The sequence below is a fragment of the Phacochoerus africanus genome, chromosome 4 (genome assembly GCF_016906955.1).
Source record: "Phacochoerus africanus isolate WHEZ1 chromosome 4, ROS_Pafr_v1, whole genome shotgun sequence".
Taxonomy (NCBI): Eukaryota; Metazoa; Chordata; class Mammalia; order Artiodactyla; family Suidae; genus Phacochoerus; species Phacochoerus africanus.
Window position 1 is genome coordinate 145,632,830 of NC_062547.1, and position 26,169 is coordinate 145,658,998.

The 26,169-nt window shown below is 42.9% G+C and overlaps 1 protein-coding gene across 2 annotated transcripts in view; it reads left to right on the plus strand.

The window, feature by feature from the left end:
* The first annotated feature begins 651 nt into the window (after positions 1 to 651).
* KCTD16 (potassium channel tetramerization domain containing 16) overlaps positions 652 to 26,169 on the plus strand; it is a 267,120-nt gene continuing 241,602 nt past the window's right edge. Inside the window, exons 1-3 of one of the 2 annotated variants that reach the window (XM_047778945.1) lie at positions 652 to 902; positions 1,317 to 1,401; positions 1,781 to 2,936. In XM_047778945.1, coding sequence (XP_047634901.1) covers positions 2,105 to 2,936 — 832 coding nt within the window. In that variant the 5' untranslated portion in view covers positions 652 to 902; positions 1,317 to 1,401; positions 1,781 to 2,104. Of the gene's footprint in view, positions 1,402 to 1,780; positions 2,937 to 26,169 lie in introns of both variants that reach the window. The other variant, XM_047778944.1, reaches the window with a different exon arrangement.

Below are 26,169 nucleotides of genomic sequence, written 5' to 3' on the forward strand. Positions count from 1 at the left end.
GGCAGCTAAGATAACGCCTTACTGACAGGAACTCTGAGTTTTCTGAAGGTACCAGTGCTTCGTGTATTCTTTTGAAAGAGCACCATTAATTCCAGAGATTGCATGCGTGCATGGATGTATATATTCATTTACTAAATGCTTATTTATTTGCTGGGGTAGGGGTGGCGGAGTGATGGAGAAGGAAAAGACAAGAGAGCGCAACTGAGAGAATATGGTTTGATCCTCTCTGATTGGAGAAAAAAAAAAGCCCTTCTGTAGGTTGAACACCGGGGTCACTGGGTGTTTTGTTGCTGTTGTTTGTTTGTTTTCTTAAACAAGCTTTAGAGGGGGAAATTTGCCCTTGGGCAGAAATTCAGTGCACGTGCGCAAAGGGGTTGTTGGGGGTTTTTTGTTAATGAAAAATCGCTGTGTTTATCTCACCAATGGGTGAAGGGGTTGTTTCCGGCGGCTGGGGGTGGCGGTGGAGGTCTAAAGACAAGAAAAAGGGCAAAGCAAAGGAAACTCCAGACTCGCGGGCAGGACGGGAGGGAAGTGGCTAGGCAGCGCTGGTCCCCGCCCCAAGCCCCAGCGCGCCCCGGGAGTCGCGTGCCCACGGCCAGAGCGCGGCGTTCCCGTGCAGTCCTGGCGACCTGTCACCGGGGAGGACGTGACTCGGAGCTGCCTCCGCTTCCTCCAAGCCATATTCCTTTAAGATGATGTAATAGTCATTTCCCTGGATGGTTTCTTGCCTGCACTGCTGAAACAACAGCATCCTAACTGCACTGGGAACTGTGGATCCACCCAGAGCCGCCGCCGCCGCCGAGGAGCCGGAGCCCGAGCCCCTCGCCCGCATCTCTGCGCAGCGGCGGCTGCCGGCTCCCACCTGGCTGGGAACATGGGAGTCCGCTTGCCCTTGCCGGCAGGTGGGGTGACTACCTGGCACCCCAGCAGGGCACATCTGTCTTTCTTTCTGCTTCTGGGCTTTCTGCAAAGCTTCTAAGTCCCAGCACCTCTTGCAACTCTCTTCTCTTTTAAGGATTCTTTCCAAAGGTTGGATTTTTTTTTTTCTTCCCCTGGAGAGGCTTTGGTTGAATATTTTTCTCTGCCTTGCTTTTTCAATCCAACCACCTCTCGTCACGGTTTAACTTTTTTGTGACTTGTTTTAACTTGAGGCCGGGAGTGGATATCTACATATCTACATACATATACGCAAATATACACTTATATAAATATTTATATATATATATATATATATATAATTATTATTTTCTAAGAGCACATCTCTCTGGCACTTTTCATCGATACCTCTGTCCTTTCCCTCTTTGGGATTTGACAAGCTCCAGACTGTGTGTGGCTGTGGATTTGGACGGCTTCGCAAATGGGTATTTCTTCACAAGAACTGTGTTTCCAGCATTCGCTAAGGTAAGTTCCCAGGCTTATTGCTCTCCCTCTCTAGCCAGAAGAAGAAGAAGAAAAAAAATCCCCTTTTAGAAGTTGAAAATTGCATATTCCTTTTTAATGCTGAAATAAAAATGGAGATGTTTTTAATACTGAAATGCTGGAGACAGAGGAATATGAATAGATAGGTAGACACAAAATAGCTTGAGAGAAGCTATGGCTTAGTTGAATGGCTGAAATCAGTAGTTCCAGGGCTGCTTATGTAAAATAATCTCTCCCTCCCTCCCTCCCCTGCTTTCCTCCCTCCCTCCCTTTCTTTCTCCTCCTTTTTTTTTTTTTTTCTTTTTTTCTTTTTCTGACTCATGCTGGGTTTGAGGAAATAATTTTCTCTCTTTTCCTTCAGACAGACCTCTCAGTAACTGGGGACCTGGCCTGCCCTGCCTACTGAGCTTGGGGGAAGATCAGGTGGAGATGAGTTGATTATATTCCATGAAGTAATAGCTCCTCACCTGCCAGGGTTTAAACTACTTTTGCAGCATCGCTTCACCTGTGGACTCTTTGAAATTTTGCTTTCTTGGGGGAAAAAAAAAAAAAACCGGGGTAAGAGGAGGTTGTTTTGAACAAGTTAGCATCTTTTCCCTCCCTTCCAAGTTGATACAAAGGAGCAGGCTGTGACTCCATTGGATTTTGCACCTTCACATCAAAATAGGAGAAGAAAAGAGGGACCATGGCTCTGAGTGGAAACTGTGGTCGTTATTATGCTCGAGAACAGGGGGCTGCAGTTCCCAACTCCTTCCCCGAGGTCGTGGAGCTGAATGTTGGGGGTCAGGTTTATTTCACTCGCCATTCCACATTAATAAGCATCCCTCATTCCCTCCTGTGGAAAATGTTTTCCCCGAAGAGAGACACAGCTAACGATCTGGCCAAGGACTCCAAGGGAAGGGTTTTCATTGACAGAGATGGATTCTTGTTCCGTTATATTCTGGACTATCTCAGGGACAGGCAGGTGGTCCTGCCTGATCACTTTCCAGAAAGGGGAAGGCTGAAAAGGGAAGCGGAGTACTTCCAGCTCCCAGACTTGGTCAAACTCCTGACCCCCGACGAAGTCAAGCAAAGCCCAGATGAATTCTGCCATAGTGACTTTGAAGATGCCTCCCAAGGCAGCGACACGAGGCTCTGCCCCCCTTCCTCCCTGCTCCCGGCCGACCGCAAGTGGGGTTTCATCACTGTCGGTTACAGGGGGTCCTGCACCATGGGCAGAGAGGGGCAGACAGACGCCAAGTTTCGGAGAGTTCCCCGGATTTTGGTTTGTGGAAGGATTTCCTTGGCAAAGGAGGTCTTTGGAGAAACTTTGAATGAGAGCAGAGACCCCGACCGAGCCCCAGAAAGATACACCTCCAGATTTTATCTCAAATTCAAGCATCTGGAAAGGGCTTTTGATATGTTGTCAGAGTGTGGATTCCACATGGTGGCCTGTAACTCCTCAGTGACAGCATCTTTCGTCAACCAATATACAGATGACAAGATCTGGTCAAGTTACACTGAGTATGTCTTCTACCGTAAGTGCAAAGGGTTCTTCTTGTTTTTCATGTGTATGGATTCCCTTGCCAGGTATGTGTGGTCTGCATGTTCAGTGAATGTCTAAGGAACACTATTTTGAGGTTTGTTTTAACTCTTGTGGTATGGCTAGAGGATTAGCAGTTATAATCAGTTCTCATGTCTTACCTAAGGCAACTTTGGGTTTTCCAATAAAGTCAAAGGACATTTGAAGGCTTCAGAAATCACAAGGTACATGTAATGTTGGTATAGGTGGAATGAAGATAAACACCTACGTCTGTTTGCCACGTACAAAATTATGAAGACAAGGTGATGGTTAGAACTTGGCTCTTGGTCCACAGGACGTTGGTAGAGTCAGAGCAGCTGAAGTGCTACCGCCTCTTTTTGTAAATCTGAACTTGGGGGTCTCTTAGGCTGGTTGTTGAAGGCTGGCTTTCATCAGGGGTGTTGAAAACACAAATGGATGCTGCTCTGAGCGAAGTGATCTTGGCTAGATGGCAGTATAGACTGACAAAAGACCCCTCCCCTGACCCCAAGTCTGAAATTTGCTTTTGCTTTTACAGGCTTTACAGATTTGTGATTTGATTCCTTAGAGGTCTGTACTGAGACTTGAGTTGCACACTGCAGACTTAATTAAGCAGAGCTTCATTTAGGATTCCCTTAAACGGAACAAATCCTTGAGAATTGTCCTTCATGTGCAATCATCTGCAGACAGCAGAGGTGATAGCATCACCGACATCAAAGGAAACCAGAAGGGAGAAAAGGGAGGGAACCCTTGTACGGAAGCTCCACAAGCGAGCGTCTCTTTGAGAGCAGTCCGTTGGGTGAAATGATGATTTACTGTGGAGAATGCCTTATTTTAAGAAATGGTATTATTTTAAATAAACTGTAAGCTGGGGATCACTGAAGGGAGAAGAGGAAATGAGTCTGTAAAGTTGACTCCTTGATGGACGGCTGATTTTCAACAGGTCTGGAAGTTGGGTGAAGTGAAGTCCATAGGAAGTATGTTTTTCTCCATTCTTATTTTAAGGCAGATCTATACCCTTTGAGATTCAAATATCAATGAATATCTTAGACTGATTTTTGCCTATAGTTGTGTTTATTCATTTGGAGATGGTGCTGGAAACTTTGGTGACAAGGCCTGTGGGAGGCCCAGTTGTCCTGTCCTGCACTGTTACACGTGTGGGTTTTGGAAGTGAAGACCCATGAATTGTATGAAAAGAACAGCATATGGAGGATAATGAAATCAGCTCTCCGTTTAGCAGCATTCTGATGGGTATAACAAGCATTATTTGGTCCAGTACCCCTACCTGTGGCCTTGATCTAGAATGTATACTTTTCTCTGTGTTGGAACTTAGTTGTCAGATTCTGCTTTCTTCCTTCTGGTGAATTTTCCACCCGTGTAGAGATAAGACTTTAGCTTTCTAGCTTTCCATAAAGGAATCTGACATTATCTGTGATCCTGTAAAACAAATGTCTTTTAACTTTTGGGAAAAAAATGGATCTTAGTGTTTAAATCTAGATTTGTGATATTTACCTTATTCTCTACTTTCTAATATTTAGAACAGCCTCTTAAGAAGCTTCGGTCAAATACAAGAAAACCTACCAGCCATACCCCCTCAAAATGAGCATACTAGATTTCTGACCCCTTGCTCATCTAAGTGAGACCCCAGACCTGAGTATATTTGTCTACTAGCTCTGTGACATTTCTGTGCTCATTAAAGATTCATCTGTGTAACCCTGTGTCCTCCTTAGATTGCTCTGGACAGACTCTGTTCTCTGATCATATAATTGCCTCCTTCTTGGCTGAGAGGTTGCCGAGGAGCAGTTTGCCCTCCATCACTCCATGGACAGGCTCGCTCAAGTACACAGCACCTTCGTATTGCACAGCACATATATTGCTTGTGATAGGCTTGCCTTTTGTACCTTGTGGCCAGAAGTCTTAACTCTTCCTCTATCTTAGGACCAATAGGATGGACAGCTGGCTTTCTAGGGTACGTAACAGCTTCCGTGCAGCTGCTTAGCCATAATTATTTAATTAGAAGCTGCCAACAGTGCCTATATAAGCATTAATTCATCAAGCTGTTGTGCTCAGGTTAATGGGCCAGAACTATGGGAGGTGCTCTAAAGCAGGGAGTTGACTGTGTGCAGAGATGTTCCAAGCCCTGCCAACCAACCAGTCGTGAGCCCTGAGCCACTGCATGCACTGCAGAGGGCTTGGAGCACAGGAGCTACCTCCTGCCTGCCAGATCCTACCTAAGGGGCAGTGTGTGTCTCTAGGAGCACCTCCCCCATCCTCAAAAACCAACCAACAGAAAAGGTGCTCTTTGCAGGGAAACCGAAGGTCCTTCTAGGTTATAAAAATATCTATAGATAAAGATACAGACATGTAGTGACAAACTTCTTGGAGCCAAGGAATTAACTCCGAGCAATCTGACTTCTGAAAACCAAGGGATGAGGCGGAGTTACTCTGCCTGGATCCGTATCATAGTAAAAAAATGAGCAGCAGAAAGTGAATACATTGCATGTGGTGATTCATAGTCATGCGGAGAAACCCCTTCTTCCTCTTTTCCTAATTTTCTTCCAGATTTTCCAAGGCGAAACTGGGAGGCTTGTCACTTAATAACAGGTTAAATTCTTAACTCATTGAATCTTCATGTAGCTCTGGAATTGATCATCAAAAGTCAGATTGTTTTAATTGAGGTAGCTTAGTACATGTGAAACAATGCCAGCAGGTGTTGGTGTATGTTTAACAGGGAGGTGAGAAATACGTTTGTCTGCATTGCTCACATGCCAAAATACGATGTGTGAGAGATACTATGGATTATGAATCACTTATCAGCAACCAAGAAAACGAGTGACAGAGGACCATAGAAAAGAAATGACTGTCCTAAATTTGCCTCACAAAGTATTTTAATTGTTTTCATTTAAGACGAGAAGGCACTGGAGTTCCCGTCCTGGCACAGTGGTTAACGAATCCAACTAGGAACCATGAGGTTGCAGGTTCGATCCCTGGCCTCGCTCAGTCAGTTAAGGATCCAGCTTTGATGTGAGCTGTGGTGTAGGTCGCAGACGTGGCTCGGATCCCGCGTTGCTGTGGCTCTGGCGTAGGCCATCGGCTACAGCTCCGATTAGATCCCTAGCCTGGGAACCCCATATGCCACGGGAGCAGCCCTAGAAAAGGCAAAAAGACAAAACAAAAACGAGAAGGCACTTTGCCTCCTTTTCTACCTGACTAGGTAATTACCTCTCTCTTCAAATGTTACATGGAAGGCAGTGTCATAGTTATCAGAGGGTAACTTCTTGATTCATCGCTAGATGAAATGGGAGTTAAGTAATCTGGAAAAAAGAAGTTCAGATATTAAACCAGATACTCAACGGCTTGTTCATGTAGGAACAAAATCACAGGTGCCTGGAGATAAATGAACCTCTCATTTAGCGCCCTCTTCCAAGGCCCTGGAGAGTAAAAGTGTTGGTTTTGGTTGCAGAGATTACGTCCGTTTCCTTATTCCTACTCGTGGGTTACTTCAGACAAGTGCCTAAAAGCATGCCGATTCAAAGGCATTTGCCTCTAATAGAACTGTGATCCATGATCACAAGCAAGGAGTTGAGTTCATAAGACCCAAAACATAAACCCTGAGTTGTGTAAGGTACAGATAGAGACACTGGTTCATCACCTTTTCAACAGATTACTGCTCACACAAGCATTTTAATCTTTTTTCCTTTAGTTGTTTCCCTTAAATTTAGAAGGTTGTTTTCTACAAAAGTCTATAAATTGCTTTATGCATACAGTATTTATCTTCAAGGTGGTTGATTGGAATGGAATGTTGGAGAAAAGTAGATCAGGACATGAGTTCTCATTTAGAATTCAGCTGCATGGAGTTCCCCGCTGTACTGCAACAGAATGCATCAGTGATGTCTGCAGCACTGGGATGCAGGTTCAATCCCTGGCCAGGCACAGTGGGTTAAGGATCTGGTGTTGCCACAGCATAGGTTGCAACTGCAGCTTGGCTCTGATCCCTGACCCGGAAACTGCATGTGCCAAGGGGCAGCCAAAAAGGAAAAAAAAAAAAAAAGAATTCACCTGCATGACCTTCGTTTGGGAAGCCGTGGTAGTTCGGCCATTGCGAATAACTTACCCAAAATTAATTTTTAAAGCTTCAATAAGAGGGTGTGTTTTTATAGGAAAATAAGTGGGAAAGTATTTATCTTGAAATGACTCTCAGTCTTTTTTTCCTGGTTCCTTGAAAGTCACCAGTGACAACTACAATTTTTCATTGCCCATAGAAATATGATGTTGCACCTTCAAAATGAAGCCACAGGAGTTCCCGTCGTGGCACAGTGGTTAACGAATCCGACTAGGAACCATGAGGTTGCGGGTTCGGTCCCTGCCCTTGCTCAGTGGGTTAATGATCCGGCGTTGCTGTGGGCTGTGGTGTAGGTTGCAGACGTGGCTCGGATCTCGCGTTGCTGTGGCTCTGGTGTAGGCCGGTGGCTACAGCTCTGATTCGACTCCCTGCCTGGGAACTTCCATATGCGGCCCAAGAAATAGCAAAAAAAAAAAAAAAAAAACCCAAAAGACAAAATGAAGCCACAGAACAGTGAGGTCCAAGCTGCGAAGGTGTGGTCTTTACCACAACCCCCTCTCCTCTTTCTGTGATAGCCTTTCCATCTCTCTCTCTTCCTCTTTGTCATTTAGTCATTCCTGCTTTCAAGTTCTTTCTCTCCATGCTGTAATCAAGACTTGGCAGTAAAAATTCTGCTCTGTCATTATGTTTAGAATACTTTCAAGGCATAGTGTTACTTTTTTCAGAGGTTTTTGTGCAGAAGAAACCGTTTAATAGTTGTGGATCAGGTGACTTTATCTCCCAAAGGGAGTATTCTTGAGACTTGAACCTTAATTTGTAATTTAAATATATATCACAATCTAAGTATAAGGCTTCATCATTAAGTCAGTTTAGACCCCTGCTTGGGCAGGTGCTGCTGCTGATGGGATGATAATGGGCAAGGGCAGCAGATATAATTTTTCTTGTCTCTTTAAGATGCTGTGCTCTGACCTTTGGGCTCAACGTAGCAGTGATACGTTCGTAAAATATTCTATTGTGCTGTTTTCACTTTCATGCCAGACAAGATGTGTTACCTGAACCTTCCTTGTAGGAGATGATGCCAGGATTTTCTTCTTAGGTCTCTAGCATTCCTGAATGCATTTGGCATCAAGAGAAGTGTCAGCATGTGGGCAGAAAGGGGGAGACCTCTATTATTGACCCACAGTTCCTCAATATGTTTTATATGTGTGTGAGTGTGTGCACGTGTACATAGAACTAGAAAGAGAAGACCACGTGTTTCTGACAGCCTAATGAGCCTTGGATCTCATCAGAGGAATTCGAAATGGAAATAGCTGAGAATGTGCCACAGAGCTCCGTTGGGAGCTCCCCCAAACACAGGTCATGGAGAGACGTCACTGTGCATTGGAGAGAGAGCCAGTCCGATGCACAGAAAACAGTTCTTCAGAAGTGGAGAAGTGATGCTCAGTTCCTGCATCCTAGCTGATTGTTGCTCTTTTTCTTTGGTCTTTGCTAAAGCGTTCCTCAAATACTGCATTTTTTTGGCAAGTCAGCTAGAACATTTTAGTACAGAAATTTTCAAATGCATCCAAATGTAGAGATACTCAGCTCCAAAAATTACAATGATTGTTACAAGACTAATCTTGTTTCATACGTATTCCTACTTGCTTTCTCTTCTGTCTGCACTGGATTGTTTTGCCTTTTTTTTTTTTTTTTTTTTTTTTAGGGCCACACCCGAGGCATATGGAGGTTCCCAGGCTAGGGGTCTAATTGGAGCTACAGCTGCCAGCCTATACCAGAGTCACAGCAATGTGGGATCCGAGCCACACCTGCGACCTACGCCACAGCTCACAGCAACGCTGGATCCTTAACCCACTGAGCGAAGCCAGGGATCGAACCAGAAACCTCATGGTTCCTAGTCAGATTCATTTCCACTGCGCCACGATGGGAAGTCCTGCACTGGATTGTTTTGAAGCACATTTCCGACACCAATCATTCCCTTCATCCACAAACACTCTACCACATGTTTCCAACATAAAATAAATGATAACACCATAATACAGTTATCTCATACAAAATGAATAATTGTTTAATGTCTTCCTCTATCTAGTCGGTGTCCCAACTTCTTTGGTTTTCACACAGTATTTTTTTTAGGTTGACTTGTTTGGATCAGGCATCAAATGAGGTCTATGTGTTATCTTTGATTGCTATTTCTTTTCTCTCTCAAAATTAAAAAAAAAATTATTGGATATGACATATCTTAAATCTCCTTTAATTTCTCCCTCCCTGCCTCCATCCTTTTCTCTTGCTCCCTCCCATTTTCTCTCTCTCTCCCTCTTTCTTTCTTCTCTTTTCTTACTCAGTTTTTGTTTGGTTGTTTGAAGAAACCAGGTTATTTGTCATGTCCGATGTCTGTCATTCTGGGTTTTGTTCACCATCTCTCTGATCTCCGTGATGTCATTAACACATTTTTGGGCCCCTGTCATTTCTGTATATTTGTTAGAACTGAACACAAGTGTCGATAAGGCCTGATCAGATTCTAGTTCAGAATTTCTTGAAAGAAGTCTTCAACAAGCATTGATATGTTCATTTTTAACGTGCTTTGACAGATTGAAGGGCTCTGTGCTTTGGAGGCAACAGAAGGACATCTTGTTATTGTTAGTTTTTTTCAAAATTATCAGGTAGACAAATAGCAATTGGGATCTAGCCTCTTCATAATAGCAACTGGGATTTGTTCTTTCCTCAGGCAAATTGATTCTGATAATAGTGCAAGCAATGAAAGAGACCCCTACTTTTCTGTCCAGTCATTCAAGAATGATCTAATATTCCACTGCTGTTTGTGTCATTATCATCAGGAGTGCAGTGAACCTGCCAACATGTGCACTGGCTCCTATTGACTGGGAGGAAGGATCGTTTTGAGTGGGAAAGTTTGCCTCCTGTCTATTCTAATTTTGTGTTCTTGGATTCTATCAACTGCACTGACCCTCCACTGAACTCATTGTATATGCTTCCCAAACCTCTTCTCTCCTTGTGTTCCTTGCCTCAGTAAATGGCTTCATCGGCTGCCCAGATGCCAGGGAAGACGAAAACTCCGGTGATTCTTCTTCTTTCTCCCTAACCCCTTCTCCAACTTCCAAGACCTATCGCTTCTTTTCCTTCATTTTCTTTCCATCTCTGCTGATGCTACTCTGGCCCAGGCCACCAGCACTGCTTTTCTAGTTTATTGCAAAGAAATTTTAATTGCCCTCTCCACCCACATCTGGTGTTGTCCCCTTTGGGTCTGTTCTTTCTGCTGCAAAAAGGGTGAGATTTCTAGACTGTGAACCTAACCATGGAACTCTTAACAAGAGTCACAGCGCTCCATGAAACAACTTCTCCTTCTGTTGCCCTTTGCATTTTTAACCTCAGTGGTATTCCATTTCTTTCAGTTCCTGAATGATCTTGTACACTTGCTTTTTCAGGTGTTTTTGGGATTTTGCCTTTTTTTTTTTTTTTTTTGGTGGGGGGACTATATCTGTGGCACATGGAAGTTCTCAGGCTAGGGGTCGAATCGGAGCTGATCGGCCAGCCCACACTGCAGCCACAGCAACTCGGCATCTGAGCCGTGTCTGTGACCTACACCACAGCTCATGACAATGCCAGATCCTTCACCCACTGAGTGAGGCCAGGGATTGAACCCTTGTCCTTGTGAATACATCAGGTTTGTTATCACTGAGCCATGATGGGAACTCTGCTTCTTCAGTTTTTTTTTTTTTTTTTAAGATCTTAATTTTTTCTGTTATAATTGATTTGCAATGTTCTGTCAATTTTTTGGCCCAGCAAAGTGGCCCAGTTATATATATCCCACATTCTTTTTCTCACTTTATCCTCCATCATGTTCCATCACAAGTGACTAGATATAGTTCCCTGTGCTATACAGCAGGATCTCATTGCTTATCTACTCCAAAAGCCATAGTTTGCCTCTACTAACCCCAAACTCCCAGTCTATCCCACTCCCCCAGCCCTTGGCAACCACAAGTCTGTTCTCCAAGTCCATTAATTTGTTTCTTTTCTGTAGATAGGTTCCTTTGTGCTATATGTTAGATTCCGGATATAGGTGATACATACAGAATTTGTCTTTCTCTTTCTGACTTACTTCACTTAGTATGAGAGTCTCTAGTTCCATCCATGTTGCTGCAAATGGCATTATTTTGTTCCTTTTTAATGGCTGAGTAGTATTCCCTTGTGTATGTATACCACATCTTCTTACTCCATTCATTTGCCGATGGACATTCAGGTTGTTTCCATATCTTGGCTATTGTGAATAGTGCTGCAGTGAACACAGAGGTGTGTGTATCTTTTTCAATGAAAGTTGTGTCTGGATATATGCCCAGGAGTGGGATTTCTGGGTCAACTCTGTATTGAGTTTTCTGAGGAACCTCCATACTGTTCTCCATAGTTTTGTACATGATGTTCCTTCTGCCTGGAAATTTGCCTCCACCTGCTCTGATGAACTAAGTACTTAGGTCCCAATCTAGAGGTTACTTTTTCCGGAGCCTTTCGAGCTGAACATATCTAGGTGAGGCACCTCTTGTCTTTTACCCATAGGACCCTATTCTCCTTTACCATGTCACAAATGATTCTGTATCATACTTGCTTATTTAGCTATTTCTCTAACATTAGGCTGCAAGCCCTGTGCAGATAGCTGTGTGGGTCGCATTCGTCATCATACCTGGCACAGAACCTGACCAAAAATGAGGAAACTCCATAAATACTTCTTAAAGAAGGAAGCTAAATGCCCACGGCAGGGTTCTGTTAAGGTCCTAGGTGCCAGCGTCTTGACTATGACGTTATCTCTACACAGAGGAGCTGGAGAGAGCCATGATGGTGTGATTGGTAAGAATGATGACATTTCCTAAGTTTTACTGAGATCTTCAGGCCTGGGGCTGAGCACTTTACATACAAATTGGGATTCTCCCGAAAGATGCTTTGCTCTTAGCTCCTGCACAGAGATTGTAGCACCAGGGAACTGAGAAAAACACTTACCAGCAGCAGCTTTCCTGTGATTTCCTTTTAGTGGGTCCACCCAAGCAGGAGCAAATTAAAGCCAGGGTGGGGCCAGGGTTTAAGGAACAACCCAAGGAGGCCTTGTGATTCAAAAAAGTACTGAGAAAATGGCCTCAATAGAACAGCTCCCGTAGAATGAAAAGCGTGATCAGGTGCCTTCCCGATCTTCCTAGGTATGGCTAGAGGACTCCATTTCCTGCTTTCCTTCCTTCCCAGAAACATTAGTGATTGATCTTTCCTTAATCAGAGGCAACATGACACAGTGGCTCAGAGCCTGGGGCTTGGAGCCCAGACTGCTGGGGTTTGAATCCCTTGCTGTTGAATTCCGGCCAAAGTGCTTCTCTGCCTCTGTTTCCTCACCGGGACATGGAGAAGGTAACAGCGGTATTTGCCTCATAGGGTTGTCAGCAGGATCGAGGGGGCTGCTGTATATAAAGGGCTGTGGCCGCCCCCTGGCACCCAGCCGGTGCTGTGGAAATGTTAATAAATAATTACACGGACCTCTGGGAGTTCGGGCATGGCAAGATAGAGCTGCGTCCTATAAATAACTTACCTGATTCTGTCAAAGTTCCTCCTGGGAAATCTGTCCAGTCTGTTGATTCTATGCTAAAAACAAAAACACCTAGAAGTGCCTTTTAAAGAAGAAATTCAAGCTGTTTATCTTAACCGAATCTGAACGCGCATGAACGTAAACCCTTCAAAGAGCTCCGATTCCAGGAAGTCTTTTCTCCAGCCTGGCTATTCCATAATGGACGTCATTCATAACGGCTTTTCTCCCTACCTCACTTTCAACGTGTGGTTTTTCCGAAGCCAGGCTAATAGGCGGTAGAATTGAAAATTAAGAATACAATTTAAATTATATATTCAGTCCCTGCAGAATTAGAATAACCTTTTCTGCATCTTGGCCTAGAGAGTATTCTCCTTGGTGGAGATGGAAAGTGGTTATCGAGTACACCCCTGACAAGGAGACCATTTCAATGGCTCCAGAAATGCAAACAAGACATTTTGCTTCACACTGTGTGTCGCTGTGCTGTGTGACTTTAAAAGGAAATGAGCACTAATGGGGGCCATTACTCTATGACCCACTGAAAAGCTGCCCCACGTAAAGAATTTCATATTTTTCTGCTTTTATGCCATCAGTCGCATTCCAAAGCAGGAAGTTCTTGTCATATTCCCACACCCCATGTACAACGACCTTTTGTTCTGAGCATGTAATGTGATGGTGAACTAGTTACATTGACGGAAATAGGAGGTGACCCATTCTTTTCCCTGTAGCCTGGTGTACACTTAAGAGGCGTTCACTGTGTTATATTGTGTCGTAGACAATATGTAGTCTGTGGATCGTGCTGCTAGGCCACTGCCTCCAGGAAAGGAGGGTGAGGCTCTGGCCATGGTGGCGTCTCTGTGAAGGGAGCTGCAGAGCAGAGACAGTCTCAGGACCCGGATGGGGAAAGGGGGTGCGTGGCTGTTAGAGTGTGGCAGAGGCATAAAATCAAAACCCAGGGAATACTTGAGACTGGGAGACGTGTTGCAGAGCCCTTAGCAGTCAAGGAGCCAGCTGACAATGTGAAGCACATCGAGCTCTCGTCAGGCATCAGGGCTCATTTTCTTGCACAGTTAAGCATTCAGTTGTGTCAGGTGGAGAAACTTTCCTATGGGCACATGCCTGCAAATTTACACTGCTGCACAAATGGAAAATAGGATTCTGTGTTCATTAGGTTGCTTTCTAGCCATCTAGGTGAATTTTTTTTTTGTCTTTAAACAGAGGGATACCTGTGTGGAGTTGTACATGGTGCTGAACTGCGGTGAAAGAGCATGCTGTTCGTTCCTACTAGTAGAAGAAAAGCATGCCTTGGACAACGGCAGGGTTGCTTGGCTTTCCTGGATAGATGCTCCTGAGACCTGGAGCAGTAATGGCTAATGATAGAGTGCATGATACGTTCAACCTTTTCTAGGCCCTTTCCGGGCCACTGGATGCTCAGGCATGTAAATGTTTATTTGTTTTGAAAGATCTGGTTGCTTCACACTTCGGAGGACTTGTCTGATACATGGGGAACACCAGGCTTCTCTCATGGCTGCGTTGTGAGAATTAAGCCAAGGCCATGTCGTCATTTGCCTGTCTCATTCATATTCAGTCACTTCTCTAGGCTCTTTCTGTTTGTCTTACAAATAGATGTGTTTGGACTTGGAAGAAGAAACTGAAAGAGTACAGATCTGCTGAGCTGATCTTGCCCACTCTCAAAGCAAAAGCTTCATCTCTGCGTGTCTCTCTGGACTAGGGCTGCACACGCTTCAGGACCTTGGAGAAAGGAAAGATGTAGCCCCTGGCACGTCCCTAGGGTCCCCTTGGTGTGTGCTCACTCCCCCCCCCCCCGCCCCTTCTGGTCCCTCCTCGGTGCTGTAGCGTGGCCCTTTGACAGTTCTGACAATAGGCTGGCCTGTTTCTCACCTCAAGTCGCTGCCCTTGGGAACTCTTCCTCCCCCCTCACCTCTCTGGGTCAGGCTTTAATGGGTGTTCCTAGGAAAGGCCCTCTGTCACCATCCCAGCAGAATTCCTCAGTGTCTTCTCCTCGTTCTCTGTTCATCACTATGTTTCCATCCTAGCACTGTTCATGTATAAATATTTGCTCAATTTACTTGTTTATTTTTTCTCTCTCTATACTGTACGCTTCATGGGGGCAGGAGCTAGGACCTCTGTCCTGTTCACGTGTATCCGCAGCATCTAGGTCAGTGCTCGGTGCATAGTAGGCCCTCAATAGGTTATTTTTTTCTTGATCCTCCCTACCCCACTAAAATTATAATAGTGGGATTTCCAGAGTTCCCGTCGTGGCGCAGTGGTTAACGAATCCGACTAGGAACCATGCGGTTGCAGGTTCGGTCCCTGCCCTTGCTCAGTGGGTTAACGATCCTGCATTGCCATGAGCTGTGGTGTAGGTTGCAGACGCGGCTCGGATCCCGCATTGCTGTGGCTGTGGCGTAGGCCGGTGGCTACAGCTCCGATTCGACCCCTAGCCTGGGAACCTCCATATGCCGCGGGAGCAGCCCAAGAAATAGCAAAAAGACAAAAAAAAAAAAAGTGGGATTTCCTATTAGTGTGAAGGCAGCTGATTATATCTCTATATATTATATATACACACACAAATATACCTATACATGCGTATGCATACATGTATAGGTACACACATAAATATTATATCCTATAATATATCTCTTCTCTCTGGCCAGAGTACTAGAAACAAATGGGAGACACAGAGAAGGGCAAATAAAACCCTGAAAGAGAGGGTAAAAGATGTGGTCGGAAGTGGGGAAACTGGTTCTGCTACGTCACTTACCCTCTCGCACCCTTAGGTGCCTCAGTTGTATAACAGATCTCGTGGAACTTTTAGGACGCTGCGTAGCAAACAGTATGGCATCTGTACAGGGACTGTGTTGCTTGATTGCATGTCTGCTGTTCAGGCGGATTTTATCTTCACTTGAGTGAACACCTAGAGAACATCTTAAGTAGAGGTAACTGCACCCGAGAAGAGAGAGCTTGAATCCGCTCATTTAGAACATTGTCAGAGCATGTCAGGTGCCGGTGGTCCAGAGAAGCAGATGGGCTTCAGTGGGACCACAGCACCAGCAGTATCATTATGTCAGACTGAGCAGCTTAGAATCAAAGATAATGTCGGGTCTCTTTTGATCTCCTCTACTGGTGCCGTGATCTTGCACGTAGGGTGTGAAGGTACCGGCTAAATAGATGACAGCAAATCCCTTATTGAAGCCCCGTAAACTGCAATGCTGGATGGGAGCATGAAGCTTATTTTTTACGCTAGGAAAAGTACCAGCCTGATTTATAAAATCAGAGCATCCTGGGAGGTAGGGGCATCTCAGGCTTTCTCGAGGATTCGGTTTCCTCCTGAGCCTCCAGGCTTTAAATGCAGGTCTTCGTAGAAGCCCCCACACAGAATCTTTTAAAGAGACAGTGTTTGGGTGATGTGGGAATTGGGTATAAGATGGTCTTTCCAAGTCCCCTTTCTTCCCTTTTTTTTTTTTTTTTTTTGTGGTGGCCCTTGGGACAATTTCAGGAAATCTGGGGCTCAGCGTAGCTCTTTGAAAACTCTAATCCAGACAGTCCAAACATACGGTGAATTTCGGTCTTTGGAAAGATTAGCTTTTTACATTTTCGGTCAGGTTCTTAGCTGTGTTGTCCTTTCTGCTTTTAACATTTGCATTGACTTACATTTAGTTCTCAGGACAAGTCTAAATGAAGGATGGGCTGGGGAAGGCAATGTAGAAAAAGAGTAAAAGCGAATTAATTCACCTCTGCTTTGGGGCTCTTATAAAGTTACCTTAATTATCCACTTTACATATTTTTGTAACAACATAGACCATAGCAGTTGAAAGAAAGCATGGAAAATCGTCATTGCTGTGGACTTGGATGCTTTCACCTAGAGGTCTGGAATTACTTTCTATATTGTGCATAAAGCCTGAGGTTAGTCTATTATTTTATTAACGTACATTTCCTCTAAAGAGCTTAAGGGACTGTGGTAAAATCTCTGGTGGAGATGGTGCTTTCTGTCCTAACATGAAGAATTAATTGTAAACAAAAAAATCTATTTTGAGGGTGTTTGCAAATAATCCCTCATACCAGCAATAATCTTCTGTATAAAGACAGCAGGAACACTTTCTTTTTATCATAGCTATATTTTCATATTGTTTATAGTCTGTGATTTGCCTTGGTAATTTGCTTCCTTTTATGGGAAAACAAGTTTTCTTCCAAACAACCAGATGCAATGTAATCAAATAATTGCTGTCTTAATTTGCTACGGAAGTCCCCCTGAGCAGACAGAAATAAAATATAGGTATGCAGTGGCATATATATAAGTTCTGAGAAGCTAACCATAACCATAGCTATCTTCTATGCCTGAACTCCCTGTCAGGTATCAGGTCAAGTGCTTCTCCTTTAATCCTCATGAAAACTCTACAGTAAGAAACTCAGGCTTAGAGAGGTTTTAACTTACTCAAGGTCACTCTTGGTGGCTGCTTCAGAATTGCTGTATGGACAAAACATGGTAGCATTAAGTTTGAGCAGAGTTCCTGCACTCATGCCAGGAAAGAAGGTGAGGGTGAATTAATGGAGATCAAGGGTGGTTGATGGGGCTGAACTTTAATATAATTCTCTCTACCCCAGAGACCCAAGTTACTGCCCTGTGAGCTCATAATGGCCACCAGCACAATTCAAATTCCAATGGCCTTGACCCCAGTTCTGGCACTCTCAGCTTTTAGGCAACACCACGGCAATACCAGATGGCAGTCCTGTCTTTTTGGAATTGCCGAAAGCATCTCTTTAAAGGAACAGACTCCCAAGATTAAGTGAGAAGCCCACATGCAGTGTCCACCAGGGGGTGGGGTGGCAGAGGTGCTGGGCAGAGCTGATTTCCCTTCTCTCTTCCCTTTAAATTTCAAGCCTTTATGAACACAAGTTTCCCTTGATACAGCTTGAAAAAAATTAAACCAGATTGGACTGAAATCTGCAAATCTGTCCTCAGTTACCCACACAAAACTTATGGGATACAATCTCTTCTCCCAGAAACTCCTACACAGCATTATTTTTAAGAATTTGATTTCTAAGGTACCACAGATATGAAAAGGCGCAAGATTTCATAGTACAGAAAGATGTCAAAAACAATTAAAATGGAGTAGGAAAAATTTATCCTTGTCTTCCTCATCCACTCCACCAAATACCTAAGCTAAATAAATTAATTAACAAGCATATGCCTTTCAAAATAAAAATATGAAGGCATATCTACAAGTTCTGGTTCTTGAATCTGTAGCAAACCAGAGCTAAGTGAGATAGACTGATGCAAGATGAATCTAGATGCTCTGACAGGCATTCCTGTTCTCCAGATAAAAGGCACATTGAAGCACGAACCTATGACTAACCTGACATTCCATCTGCATCATCTAGTACACTGAAAAGGAGCTTTTCTTTTACTAGCTCAGTCTTTAATTCCAGGAGAGTTCCTTAAGAATATGATGCCTTGGTATAACTGCTTCATGTTACTGGTAGCGTTCTATTACCTTAGAAATCTAGACATATATAACAGCAAGGGTACAAACGAAAACTAAAAAGAAAAATTGGTTCTCGGTATTAAAACCAATTGAGCCTCACAATGCCTTCTCTTTCTGAATCTTGATGAAAATCCTAAAATCCTAGGTATGAGGAAGGATAGCCTTTTGCTTTTCCCCTTTTCTTTTGTTTTTGGTTTTTCTTCATTTAACTGTTTACTTTTTTCTGAAATTATAGATGCCATTAATTGAGTGCACGTCGCATGCCGCACATTACGATAAGTGCTCTGTAGTTGTTACCGTGTTCTCTTTCCAGAAAAGCCGTAGGAGGGAGGATCATTTTTCCCATCTTACACATGGGAAAATGGAGAATTTGGGAGTTCCTTCCCCAAGTTCCCAGCTAGTGGATAATACAATCAAGATTCAGACTCTCTTCAAGTCTGTCTGAGTCATAAGACTGCAAATGCTTTTTAACTGATACGTGATCTTGGTGTGTTCATAGAGTATGGATCTTTTCTGTATAGTCAACTCTAGGAATTAGGTGAGTAGAATAAAAAGGGAGATTAGTAGCAGATTTTTTGCTTGTTTGTTTTGTTCAATTGTGTTGGGACGAATTTTTTTTTTAAAAGATGGTAAAAGAAATAGCATTTTTGTGTGCTGGTAGGAAGGACCCTGGGGTTAGGGAAGAGTCAACAAGACGGGAGACCCGAGTGGTATTCTTGGATACGTTAGGAGTGGAATTAAATGCACGTAGAGTTTGTTCTTTGTTCTGAGCCTTGTTGTTTCATTCATAGTAATGGGATATTTGAATATGGAATAGATATGTAATAAGGCCAGTAATAGGATATGTGTCTACTATTACATATATGCACATGTGTATAAACGGTAAATAGTAATAGAATATATGGGTACAGGCATGGTTGGTATGCTTTGGTGGGAGCTTGTTGTTGATGTTTCCTTTGGATTGCTTCTATTTGCTCAGTAAAGTAAGATACCAGAAGGCTGAGGATAGGAAAGGAAAGAGAGAGGTTTAAATAGTTCCTTAGCGCTGCGGAGAGTGAATGAACTAGGGCCAGAAGAGATATTAATGATTGGCTAAGTCAAGTCAGCCATGCAATGAGACACCAACATCAAATTCTTTCCCTGACATGTGGAATCTGAAAAAAGGACAGACTGAACTTCTTTGCAGAACAGATGCTGACTCACAGACATTGAAAAACTTATGGTCTCCGGAGGAGACAGTTTGGGGGGTGGGGGGATGTGCTTGGGCTGTGGGATGGAAATCCTGTGAAATCAGATTGTTATGATCATTACACAACTACAGATGTGATAAATTCATTTGAGTAATAAAAAAAAATGAAAAAAAAATGTATTAGTGATTGGCAGCACTAAAGGACCCACCTGAAGCCAGTGGCGAGGAATTCAAAGTGAGATTGGAGTTCCCGTCGTGGCGCAGTGGAAACGAACCCGACTAACATCCAGGAGGATGCAGGTTCAACCCCTGGCCTCACTCAGTGGGTTGGGGATCTGGTGTTCCCATGAGCTGTGGTGTAGGTTGCAGATGTGGCTCAGATCCCGGGTTGCTGTGGCTGTGGTGTGGGCCAGCAACTGTAGCTCCAGTTAGGCCCCTAGCCTGGGAACTTCCATATGTTGCAGGTGCAGCCCTAAAAAGCAACAACAACAACAACAAAAAATTTAAGAAGTGAGGTCACTTGGCTGTGCATTTTTCTCTAGCTAGGTCCAGCTGCATGGATGCAGGTGGGGAGCAGGCCCAGATTTGATCTTAATGAGCAAGTGAGGTTTTGCAAAGTGATTGTAGAAGAGTTGAAGATGTACACAAAAGAGTTATTAAGATGATTGGCTATTGAAATTTAAGTTGGGTAAGAAATGTAATAAGGACATGAAAGAGCTGAAGGACAATAAAAAATTATAGGATCAATGGATTCAAAGTCCCTATGGACTAAAAGGTTATCAGAGTCTAGTATTGGTGAAAATGAGCTGCAAGGCCAGGAGGAGATGGTGAGATGTTTGAAATTGAACTTACAGAGGGTCAAGCAATTAATAATGACACAATTCAAGTAATGGCCATGAAAGAGGATGACCGAGCGAGGGTGGAAGATGTGACTATTGGAGCAGAGGAATTGGGAGGATTCATCTGTGTGGGTATTGAAAGCTCTAAGAATTAAGTTATTTCAACTTCATAACAACTCTGTTAACCTCATTTTGGAAGAAAAATTGAAGCCAAGAGTTGGAAAATAAGTCTAAGATCCCAAACCTAGGAGGCACCAGCAGTGGGATTTTAATCTGGTTTATAAAACTCATTGCTTTTACCCACAAAACGTGCATAGTGGCTTATGGATGGTATGTTTCTCTGAGTCTATGCAATGGCTGATTAAAAGGGGTGAGGAATTTCCAATGTTTTGCATCATTTGCCTACCAAATCTGTCAGTCACCAACACAGATTTATTAAGCACCTATTAACTACCAGTGCACTGCACTATTCCATGTTTTTGGGCTGCAAAGGTGAATGTTATTTCAAGGGAGTGCATCTGGGAATTCTCTTTCAGCTGCATTATCATCTTTGCCTGCATGAAAGAGTTTGAATAATTATTTGAATATTTTATTGAATCTTGCCCTTATTATCTTATAGAAATGAGTAGGTAGAGACTAGAAAGTGAGAATGCTGTTACTGGTGATAAGATGCACACATCTCATAAACTTAATATAATTGAGGCAAAGATGGAAACCTTTAGCCTGCTGAAAGAGGCAAGTCTTTAGCCTCAAGTGGATATCATTGGATTTAAGGCAGCTGAGTGAATTTTTTCAGTTAGGATGGAAAATAATCACCGTTTAAAAATATTGAATGTAGGAACTGTATCTCAAAGATACGATCTAAAATGAAAGGTGTAATTAGGCATTTTTTTTTTTCTTTTCTTCTTTCGCAATGCCTGTCATGTAAGGTACAAATCTTTGGTTTGATGTATGCAGCCAGACTTTATATGTGACTTAAGAGGTGTGTTATGTATGAGTATATATGCACTTATGGTATAGAAGGGATCCTTATTGGGAATAAAGAGAAGAGGAAGTACTTAATTCTGTGTGGAAGGATCAGGGGTGTCTTCCCTGAGGTGGCAATTCTTAAGCAAAGTCATAAAGAATGAGGACTTTTTAAGCAGACAGTACAAGGAATAGCATAATGGGCAGAAGGACAAGCAGATGCTGAGGCATGGAAATGAGGTTGATCATGGCTTGTTTCCTGAACCCCATGGCTGGAATGTGAGGGCAGAGGGCAAACGCCCTGTATAGGAGCTAAGTAGAGAGCAGATGGTGAATGGCCTTGTGTGATGTGCTGTGCTCCTGGACTTTATCTTCGGTGGTAAAGAGACTTGTAGGCATTTAGTAACCACAATTCATTCATTCATTCTTTCTTTCTTTATTTTTTATTTTGCCTTTTCTAGGGCTGCACACGCGGCATATGGAGGTTCCCAGGCTAGGGGTTGAATCGGAGCTGTAGCCACCGGCCTACGCCAGAGCCACAGCAACGCGGGATCCGAGCCACGTCTGCAACCTACACCACAGCTCACGGCAACGCTGGATCGTTAACCCACTGAGCAAGGGCAGGGACCAAACCCACAACCTCATGGTTCCTAGTCGGATTCGTTAACCACTGAGCCACGACGGGAACTCCAGGAACCACAATTCATTCTTATCAGTGTCTTCCTTCTGTTTTCCTTGCTGATTTAGTGTCGCCTAAATTATATCACTGTTGTTTGATGCTTATGTAATGCTTTGTGATATCCGACTTTATTATTTGGGGTACACTTTTCTGGGCCCATTGTCATGAATTTCTTCCTTTCAGCTGTATGGTTTATGGAGTCTTTTTCTTCATTCATTTATTCGAAAAATATTTATTGAGCACCCACTGTCTACCAAGTATGTTCTAAAGGTTAGGAATTCAGAGTGAGCACAGTTTGTGCTCTCATGAAGCTTAAGTTCTGGTGGGGAACGGAGACTGATAGGCAAATAGGGAAATTCATATATAAATCACGATCCATGGGTACTGCTGATTAGCGTTAGGCTGCACCGCGAGGTTGGCAGAGTCCCTCCCCATCCTCTGCTGTGCCTTTGCTCCCTCCTGGTTTCAAGAAGCTTCCAGAAATGGAAGCACCACACAAAGGTAAAGGTTTCCAACTGTATCTCCATGTATATCACTAACTCTTTATTAAGAAGAGGGAGCTATTCTTAGGAGGTTTCCACTGTGGCTCAGCAGTAATGAATCAGGCTAGTATCCATGAGATGCAGGTTTGATCCCTGGCCTTACTTAGTGGATTAAGGATCTGTAAGGAGCTGTGGTGTAGGTGGCAGATGTGGCTTGGATCTGGTGTTGCCGTGACTGTGGTGTATGTCGGCATGCTGGAAGCTGTAGCTCCAATTTGACCCCTAGCCTATATGCTACAGGTATGGCCTTTAAAAAAAAAAAAAAAAAAAAGAGGGAGCTAGTCTCAAGCCTTGAATATTCTTGATACTTAATGGTTTGCCAAATAATAAACCATTCTGTTAAATTTCTACATGTAGTCCATAAGACCACAATTTTTCTTAAATTCATGTTTGCAGTTCAGATGATCTCCCAATATCGTTTAAATAGCAAACCTTCTGTTAATAATAGCAGCAATAGTAATAGCTAATATATTTTGAGCACTTACTAGCTAATATATCAGAGCCACTGACTGAACACTCAGAGCTATGGGCTCAAAGGAGTTTAGCAAGTTGCCCAGGTCTTAAAACTAGTCAAAAGCAGAGCTGGGATTCAGACCTGAACCATGGATTTCTAGAACCTGGGCTCTCATCCTTCATATGGTATGTGGCCATGTGTCTGGACGTCCACACCACATGTCCTTTTTTTTCTGGCAAATAATTACCTTTTGAATAGGCTCTAAAGTATATTCCTCCCTGAGGTGTAAGGTAGAATCTATCCCTAATTCTTCAGTCTTTAGAGCAATACTCTTCAACAGAAACATTGAGTGAGCCATATATGTAATTTGAAATTTTCTAATAGTCAAATGACAAACATTAAAGAGTAAAAGTAATTTGAGTAAAATATTTTATATAACCCAATATATCAAAATATCATTTCAGTTTATTTCTGGATATTTTTCATTGCTTCAGTTTTTACATTTAAAATTATTACAACTGTTGTGGCGCAGTGGTTAATGAATCCGACTAGGAACCATGAGGTTTCAGGTTCGATCCCTGCCCTTGCTCGGAGGGTTAAGATCTGGCATTGTCGTGAGCCATGGTGTAGGTCGCAGACACAGCTCGGATCCCACATTGCTGTGGCTCTGGCGTAGGCCGGCAGCTACGGCTCTGATTAGACCTCTAGCCTGGGAACCTCCATATGCCGTGGGAGCGGCCCTAGAAAAGACCAAAAAAGACAAAAAAAAATCATTACAGCCAAATAAAATATAAAAATCAGGTTCTTCAGCCACACTTGCCATATTTCAAGTGCTCAGTAGCCCCATGAGACTAGTGGTTACTGTCTTGGAAAGTGAAGCTTTAGGAGGTCCTGTTTAAAGGAGCTCCACATTGCTCACCGCTGTCATGAATAGATTCATGCGTAGACCCTGAGATTGTGTAGCTGTTTTTTTCATGCCAAATTGGAAGTATGGAACCTTTGTTTCAAGCAGAGCAGTTGTCTTTCAATCATTGAAGAACTGGGTCTTCTCAGCTTGGATTAAGTGCTTTGCAGGTTCCTGCTTTATTTCCAGCTCGAATGGGTCTCACACAGGAAGCCATATTAACCATTAAATAAAAGAAAGTGGTATCAGTTAAGCGCATCAGATTTGTTGTTATAGGAACGGATGGAGATGAAGGTTGGGATCTTTGTCACTTTTCTTCCATCTCAGGAAAATACGGATTCAATCATTTAAAATTCATTATCTCATTACATCGGAATTGACAATGGGAGGGCTTGCCGCCATCAAGGTCAACTATTTCCAGCTGAATTTTATAGCCAGCAGGGAGTTTACCTATCAGAGCTTTCTCTCTAAGCCTGGAAAGGAAAAAAAAGAAGAAAGCAGAGAGATGTGTGACGTTTGCATGTCGGCCTTCCTCATAGTTCATTTTTCTTTTTCCCATGTCACCCCCTTTTTATTTTATTTGTGGTAGAAGACAAAGAGTTTAGTGATGATGGCTTCAGGTTCTGTCTGTCATAGTCTCATCCTCAAAGGACTGGAATCCATTGTTCCAGGTGGGCTTTCCTTGTTTTACACCCTTTAGGTCTTCCATAAACCAGACAGATAATGAACATCAAAAGAACCCAGCTTACCTAGGAAGATAAGGCAGAATTTTCCAGGTGTTTGAATTGTGCTGCCTGGTTTTATCTGGTTGTGATAAATCCCTTCCCGTCCTGGTGGTCAATCCTGGGGAAGGGGTGGGAGAAGAGGAAGAATTAAAACAACGTCAATTAGTACTCATCATTTAATCTCTGCGGTATCTACTTTGCATCTAGGAAACCATATTATTTATTAGACCAAAGTCTTTAAGGATTAAAACAGAATGGTAATATTTTCTGGAAATGATCTACCGTAAAGAATATAATCTTCAGGAGTTCCCGTCGTGGCGCAGTGGTTAACGAATCCGACTAGAAACCATGAGGTTGCGGGTTCGGTCCCTGCCCTTGCTCAGTGGGTTAATGATCCGGCGTTGCCGTGAGCTGTGGTGTAGGTTGCAGACGCGGCTCGGATCCCGCGTTGCTGTGGCTCTGGCGTAGGCTGGTGGCTACAGCTCCAATTCAACCCCTAGCCTGGGAACCTCCATATGCCGCGGGAGTGGCCCAAGAAATAGCAACAACAACAATAACAACAACAACAAAAAAAGACAAAAAAAAAAGAATATAATCTTCAATTATTATATGTTGCTTTTGTAGAGAAGCATGTGCATTCCCAGTTGTCTGATGCCAAACAGGTGCCAATATTATAGCCAAGTCTCAGTCATGTGGAAGAAATGAGTTATTTTTGCTTTTGATGTTGCTTTGGATGTTCCAGATTCAAAAGTCAATGTGAATTGTTCAGACCTCCCTCTTTGGTAGGAACTGTGGCCATCCATCTCTTAAGCTGTCGCTCCCCAACCTCACTCCCCAAGAGAGAGGACAGGATTTCACTCTCTTGTGAGAAATGTGATACATAAAAGTCTCACCTTTTTTTTTTTTTTTTCATTCCATCTGTCTTGCTCAGATAGCTCATATTTACCATGGATACCTCCTCCATGACAGGGGTCACAAGGTATTTAGGTAACATGCGTGGTGCTGAACCAATGAAGTTGTTTTTAATCAGTTTCACTCAAACCACAAAGACAAGTAGCAATTGCATGAAAGATTTGGGACTTGGAATCTGAAGGCTAAAATGATTCTTACACCCTATTTGTGTTACTTGCCAGTTTTGTGAGCCTGAGCATGCAACTGAGTCAAGCTTTCCTGCGAAAAATTAGAAATAAATCCACCCACTTACCAGGTTGTGGTAAAGCTCAAATGGCATGATGTCTACAGGAAAATATTTAGCAAACTAAAGCACTGTACAAAGAAATTAACACCGATAGAAACTGTATACATCAGAATCCCTCCCTTTTCCAAAGATGAAAGTTACCATGATAAAAAATGGGGACCTGTTGTGTAGCACAGGGAACTCTATCGAATATGGTAATAATTTATATGGGAAAAGAATCTGAAAAAGAATGGGTGTGTGTATATGTGTAACTGTGTCACTTTGTTGTATAGCAGATATTATCACAACATTGTAAATCAACTATATTTCAATAAAACTTTAAGAAATAAGTTAAAAAAAACTAAAAAATATAAAAACGAAAACAACAACAACAAAAAATTTTGGGTCAATCCCCAGGGTTTGCTTTGTAAGGCGATCTGACTCTAGTAAAAACGTCCCTATTCTGTGCTTATAAATTTATATGAAAATGATCACAGATTGTGTATCAAATTGAATACACAATTATATTTGCAATCAAAAATAGTATTCAAATGTTTAATAAATGAAAAAATCTCTAAAAAAAAAACAAAAAAAGA